The 6,869-nt window shown below is 50.4% G+C and overlaps 1 protein-coding gene across 1 annotated transcript in view; it reads right to left on the bottom strand.

The window, feature by feature from the left end:
- Pqlc1 (PQ loop repeat containing 1) overlaps window positions 1–6,324 on the bottom strand; it is a 22,107-nt gene extending 15,783 nt beyond the window's left edge. The window contains exons 1-4 of the mRNA XM_013026120.1: window positions 6,308–6,324; window positions 6,172–6,225; window positions 6,037–6,081; window positions 739–872 (exon numbers count right to left, since the gene is read on the bottom strand). Of these exons, the coding sequence (XP_012881574.1) occupies window positions 739–872; window positions 6,037–6,081; window positions 6,172–6,225; window positions 6,308–6,324 (250 nt within the window). The remainder of the gene's footprint in view (window positions 1–738; window positions 873–6,036; window positions 6,082–6,171; window positions 6,226–6,307) is intronic.
- Window positions 6,325–6,869: the final 545 nt, after the last annotated feature.

The following is a 6,869-nucleotide window of genomic DNA, read 5'->3' on the forward strand; positions in this document are numbered from 1 at the left end:
AAAAAAAAAAAAATTAAAATAAGAGAGAAATGGTTGGAAGCCTGGCTCAAGCAGTAGAGCACCTGTGTACACAGGTGAAGCCCTGGGTTAAATCCCCAACACTGCAAAGGGGTGCAGGTAGAGGAGGGAGTTGTTTCCATTAGAAAAAAAAGTAACAGGAAGTAAGCTTTAACCTTCCTGCACACGAGAAGTTTGTCCTCATACACGTTCACACCAGGCATGTCTGACTGGAAGGAACATTCGCAAAGGAGAAGGCAAAAGTGTTTCTTGTTTGATGAGTGGCCTGGATCTGAGGCATGGCTGCACCTGCTAATAAGCACAATTGGTCCCACCTATACCCTACACAGGCAGAGCACGCAGAACCTGCTCTGGGGCAGGGAGCACCCACGCATAATTCTGGATATACAGCCAACAAGGTATGTGGGAAGGATGTGTCTGATGGCCAGGCTGTGCCTATAAGCTGTCACGTTGCTGGCTGGCTCCTGTTCCATCTTTCTGAGATAGAACAGAGTCAGGCCACGGAGTTGTTAACTCCTTGTCCAGATTCCTGCACGAAACTCTTATCTTGAATTATTTCACACAAAACACCATTTAACTTACTGTCCTTACAGATAACCACCATTTAGTGAAATGGAAGCTGCTTAGATAACACTGAAGTGGCCTTTCTTTCACCAAAGAACAGGAGACATTTTGTTTGCTGACTTAGTGAGACTTTATTTCAGACTGTTAATCACCCACCTGCAAAGGAGCGACGTTTTATGTTCAGCTCGTTGGCCACGCGGACTTCGGTGCAGAGTTTCAGCATCAGAAGCATGGTCAGGATCATGATTATGCTCTGCCACAGGAGCGGCGACTCAAAGTGCCGCCCGAACCTAGTGTGGAAAGGGTGTAGAGTCAGGAAGGAAGTGTGACTGGAGGCCCTGCTGGGGAACTGGTCCCAGCAAGCCCAGTGCCCCGGCACACCCAGTGCCGGAGAGCACGTGGCCCAACACTGCACTCCCACAACACCAACAGAAAGAGAAGGCAGCCGAACGAGTGGCTCAAACACCCGCAGCACTCCTGCCAGTCGCCTGACCTCCACGCGCTCCCCCTCCCAGCCAGGAGCTTCTGGGCCTTCCTTCCCACTGATCTTTAACCAGTCACACCTCTCACCAACTTGGCCATAGGTTTTGCCCCTAAAAGGCAAAAGTACCACCCAGCGTCAGGCCCAGCCTGAGGATCTCCACCTGTGTCCACTAGACCATGATGGGAGCCATGACACTCAGGACCTCATGCAGATCTAGTCCTACCCCTGGACTAGGAACCTTGGCTAACACTAGCTGGAAAGGTTGTTAGCACACTGAATTCAGATCTATACACAGCAAGGTTCCCGCCCTTTCCTAAAAACCGCAAGCCCCACAAATGCCCTGAAGTACCTTTAGTCCTCCCCAGTCCCATCACCTCCCACTCAGAGGCCGGAGGCCTGAGTTACCTAAGGGAATGGTAGGCAGCTGAAGGCTGGCTGATTGCTACAGCTCTAGAGCCAGCACTTAGCAGCCACAGGCCCTTATCAACACAGGCCTGCGAACACCACCACCACAGGATGAATTAGCAGCTGGGGCAAGTATAGTAAGGTCTTACTGACCCAGGGCTAACACCAAGCTTGCTCAGGGGTAACTATCCCACCACACCATCCACCTGGCTGCAAAGATAAAGAACTCACCAAGGCAGAAGAGTCTGTGAGACTTATCTCCAATAAACCACCAGAAAACCCGGAGTGGTGCTGTGGCTCCACATGGTAGAGTGCTAGCCTTGAGCAAAAGAGCTCAGGAACAGCGTCCCACAAGTTCAGGCCCCACCACTGACAAAAAACAAGTATTCCACAAGACAGTTGTAGTGGTGTGTGCCAGTAACCCTGGTACTCAGGAATTTGCAGTCCCACCAGGTCAGCCTGAGCCACATAGCAAGACCTTGTCTCAAAATAAGAGCAAAAAAGTAGCTTTCTGATAAATGAACCAACAGTCTGAGTAAGAAGTCAGGTGAACATCTCAGTCACAGTAGCCTCAAAGCAAAACAACAAAAAAAGCCTGGGAAGAGATCTTATAACTAAGGAGACAAAAGACTTCTATAGTGAAAACTACAAAACGTGGAAGAAAACAGTAGACTATGGAAAGACCCCCCATGCTCATGGATTGCCAACATTAATATTGTGGAAATGGCTGAAAGAAATCTACAGATTCAAAAGTCTCCACCAATCACCATGCCATCAGTCACAGAAATAGAAAAATCAATCCTAAAGTTTGTATGTAAACATAAAAGACCTCAAACAACTAAAGAAATCTTGAGTAAGTAGAATAATGCTGGAGGTATCACAATACTTCAAACTATACTACAGAGACACAGTTGCAGAAATAATATGGTACTGGCACAAAAAGCAGCGTAGACCCTGAGTTGCCAGAGCCTCAGATAAGTCCACACAGCCACTGTTGTGCAGTAATTATGCTTTAAATCGGATATAAATCCAGTCCCAAGAAAAAGGGAAGCCACATTTTGAGAGGTCCAATTTTGGAGTCTTTATTGGAGCACTAGCAGTCTGCAGTCCTTAGCCCTGAACATAGCTCGCACCAAGTTTTTAAAGACAAAGGTCACATGTTGGGTGGAGACCAAGCATCAGCAAAGCCTGAGACAAACCAGCCCCAGAGCTGGGCTCCCCAGGGCTGGTCAACTTGTTTGATGTATTCACATTTCCTCAAGGCTGCCCCTCTGCCTCTCCACCCCTCCCGGCTCTGCTAACTGATCCAGGCATCTGCAATTCAGAGGAGGGCTTTAGTCACTTTTAGTCCTTGGAGCTGGGTGAACAGTACCCCATCTCCTGACTAGGTCCAGGATATGTGAAACCAACAGCACCCAGCACCTGGACAGAAGACAGGATGGCTCACGAACATTAAAGACAGGCTGTGCAACAAATGGTACTGGGAAAACTGTCTGTCTACATTCAGAACACTGAAACGAACCCTGCCTCTCACGAGCTGAATAGCAGATGGATCAAAGATCTGAATGTAAGACCTGAACCTTTGAAACTGCTACAAAGAAAGCATAAAGGCCCAGGCAGAGGCCATGACATTCTGAAGAGCACTCCAGGTGCTCAGGAAATAGGAGCAAAACCTGACAAATGAGATGGCATCAAATTAAAATGCTTCCTCATGGGGTGTTGGGCACTTAATGTCTGTAATCCTAGCTAAACAGGAGACTGAGATCTGAGGATCATGGTTTGAAACCAGCCTGGGCAAGAAAATCCTTGAGACACATCTCCAATCATCCACCAAAAAGCCAGAAGTGTAGCTGTGGCTCAGGTGGCAGAGTGCTAGCCTTGATCAAAAGAGCTCAGGGACAGTACCCAGGTGGCTCTGAGTTCAAGACCCAGGACTGGCAAAACAATTTTCAGAATGAAGAGACATCCACAGAAAGGTAGACAAACCTTTAGAAGATATTCATGTTCACTTGAAAAAGTATTAACAATCAACTGTTCAACATTCTTAGCCATATAGGACATGCAAATCAAAATAACAGAATCCATCTCAGCCCAGGAAGAATGACAGTCAAGAAAAGAAACAGCAAAAAAAAAAAGAGAAAAGAGAAAGAAATGTACTCATTATCTTGCCCATGTAATTGTAACCCCTCTGTACAGTATTTTCACAATAAATAAATAAAGCTTGAAACAGCAAAAGCTGGCAAGGAAGTGGTGGAGGGAGGTACTTTATGCTCTGTTGGTAATAACGTAAATGAAGGCAGACACATTGGAAATCAGGATGAAGGGTCCTTAAAAAAGAATAAGCCAGCCAGGCGCCGGTGGCTCTAGCCTGTAATCCTAGCTACTCAGGAGGCTGAGATCTGAGGATGGATGTTCAAAGCCAGCCCTGGCAGGAACAACCGTGAGACTCTTATCTCCAATAAGCCACTAGAAAACCAGAAGTTGCGCTGTGGCTCAAGTGGTAGAGTGCTCGCCTTGAGCTGAAGAGCTGAGGGACAGCGCCCAGACCCAGAGTTCAAGCCCCATGACTGACAAAAAAGAAAAAAAAGAATAAGCCAGGCTTATTTAATTTTATAAGTGAGCCTTAGTATAGGCTTGCACCTGTAATCCTAGCTAATCCTACCATTTGAAGCCAGCATAGGCTTCTCTACTCCAGCAAAAAGCTGAGTTTAGCCAGTAGCTGGTGGCTCATACCTGTAAACTTAGCTGCTTAGGAGGATGAGATCTGAGGATTAGTTCAAAGCCAGTCCAGGGAAGAAAAGTCCGTGAGACTCTTATCTCCAATTAACTAACAAAAAGTTGGGGGTGAAGGTGTGGCTCAAGTGGCAGAACACTAGCCTTGAGTAAACAAAGCTCAGGGATGGCACCCAAGCCTTGAGTTCAAGCTTCAGGACTGGCACCAAAAATTTGGGGCTCTCATGTCAAGAGTGTCTGCTGAGCAATGTGTGAAGCCCTGGGTTCAAACCCCTGTACTAGCAGAAAAGAGGGGCTGTTCATGACTGCAATCTCAGTTTCCTATGGGCACAGATGAAGAGATCATGGTTTAAGGCTAGTTCGGCCAAGTTATCGAGACCACATCTCAACAAAAGAAAAGTGGATATGGTGATATAGGTCCTTCACTGCAGCCACAGGGAAGCGTAAGTAGGAAGATCACTTCTAGGAGCTGCTCTTGCTGTGTCTATCACACGATCACACAATGCTGAGACGGGAAAGGCGGCATGTGGTGCTGCTTCCTAGCAGGCCAGCATCCCAGCAAAAATGAGGCACTTGGAGAAAGCCAAGGCTTGTGTTCCTCCTTGTGCCACTCCCTAAATCAGAGAGCTTCGGGTTCACAGTGGAGAAAACAGTGCTGAAAACTAGCAGATCTGAGTGTTTAGCTGACAAGATAAAGACAACCTAAGTAGGAAACAAAATTTAAAAAAAAATCCACAACTTTCCCCCAAAGATGCACAAAAAGGCCACAATAAATAGGAACTGTATTCAATACTACTAAATTTTTTAGGGTAACAAAGGAAAGATGTCACCTCTTCCTAAGTGTAATGACAGCTGCCTGTCCTAGCAAGGACATGTGGGCGGTGGGTGGGCACAGCACCTCTGGGAGCGGGCAGCACCCTCCCCCAACCCCCCCCATCCACAGGCTCTTGAAGACACGGGGATACGGCAGCCCACGTGGAATCACACTGTGGGTACGTACAAGGTCTGACCAAGTCTAGCATTTGGTTCTACAGAGAACAACTTCTGTAAGTTCCAAAGTAACAAAGAAACTGGGGTGGAAGAGAAACTCTGTGCTCTAGCCTATGCAATATGAGGCCAACATCTCCAGCAGAGCATTACCAGACTGGACACAACCAAGACATCCCCAACAAGAGCATTACCACAGACTGGACACAACCAAGACATCTCCAGCAGAGCGTTACCACAGAGTGGACACAACCAAGACATGCCCAGCAGAGCGTTACCACAGACTGGACACAACCAAGACATCTCCAGCAGAGCGTTACCACGGACTGGACACAACCAAGACATGCCCAGCAGAGCGTTACCACGGACTGGACACAACCAAGACATGCCCAGCAGAGCGCTACCACGGACTGGACACAACCAAGACATGCCCAGCAGAGCGTTACCACGGACTGGACACAACCAAGAGCCCAGGCCAGCAATGGCTGAGGCTGAGCGTCATAGCCTGTACCCCATCAGAGTGAGACCCAACAACTTAGCTGTGGAGTTCCTGAGGCTCTGAGCCCTGGCCCTGTGGTCTACCTATTCACGCACCCACCCTGTCTCTCTCCACTGCTAATGTAAGCAGGGTCTGGCAAGCATTCACTAGCTATAAGGACCCCATGGCCCCACACTTTTCTGACAACACAAATGCCAAATCTTCCTATGGGCAGGTGTTTTCACGGAGTGTGACCTGAATAGAGCAACAGGACAAGAATCTGAAAAAGAAAGGGCAAGAAAGCTACTAAGTTTCTGAGTGAGCCCCTTCCTGTTCCTGCAGGTTCTGGGCCTAGGAAGAGGGTTACCTGGTCTCAGGGGAGCGGAGCTGAGGGCTGTCATCCCAGCCTACCCTGCAGAACCCACAGCCACACGTGTGCACACACCCGTGCCAGGCCCTGCTCCTGCCAGAGCAGCCCTGGCACCTCAGGCCAGGCCTGCACCTCGGGAAGCCGTGGCACCGTGAAGTCAGAGTGCTGACCTGAGAAGTGAGGCCACTAGAGACAGAGGCGCGAAAGATGGTCCCATCAGGTGAGCAGCAGGGTCTAGAGAGGAAGCAGCATGCTGGGAGCTGCTCACACTTCGGTCGCCTTCATCCTGTGAGGAGCAAGGAAGATGCGCCCCGGCAGCTCCAGGAGAGGCCCTGGCCCTCTGCCCCTCTCCTCCTCTTCCTTCCCGGGCCTCTAGGTCACACAAGGGCCCGGGCGTCCGTGTGTCCTTCTGCGAGCAGCCGGGGGCCTGTGTGGCTCGAGCGGCTTCAGGTGTGGTTTTGCAGAAAAGGGACACGGTGGGCAGGGCTGCGCTCGGGTGCGGCCCAGAACCGGCCTCCAAACAGATGCTCGGCGCCACGGTGCCCAGAGGGGGGAGCCCTGGCCGGGGAGCCCCGGGGACGCAGTTTCAGGTTCTTCTCCCCGACTCCGCAGACCCTGACCCAAGTGTCGCGTGTCCCGTGTGACTTCGCAGTGAAACGCGGCGCCTTTCCGCGGGAGGAGAGCCCAGCGGCTCCCCACCACCGGGGCCTGAGACCCGGGGAGCCCAGCGGCTCTCCACCACCGGGGCCTGAGACCCGGGGAGCCCAGCGCGCTCTCCACCACCGGGGCCTGAGACCCGGGGAGCCCAGCGGCTCCCCACCACCGGGGCC

The sequence above is a fragment of the Dipodomys ordii genome, unplaced genomic scaffold (assembly GCF_000151885.1).
Source record: "Dipodomys ordii isolate 6190 unplaced genomic scaffold, Dord_2.0 Scaffold91, whole genome shotgun sequence".
Lineage (NCBI taxonomy): Eukaryota > Metazoa > Chordata > Mammalia > Rodentia > Heteromyidae > Dipodomys > Dipodomys ordii.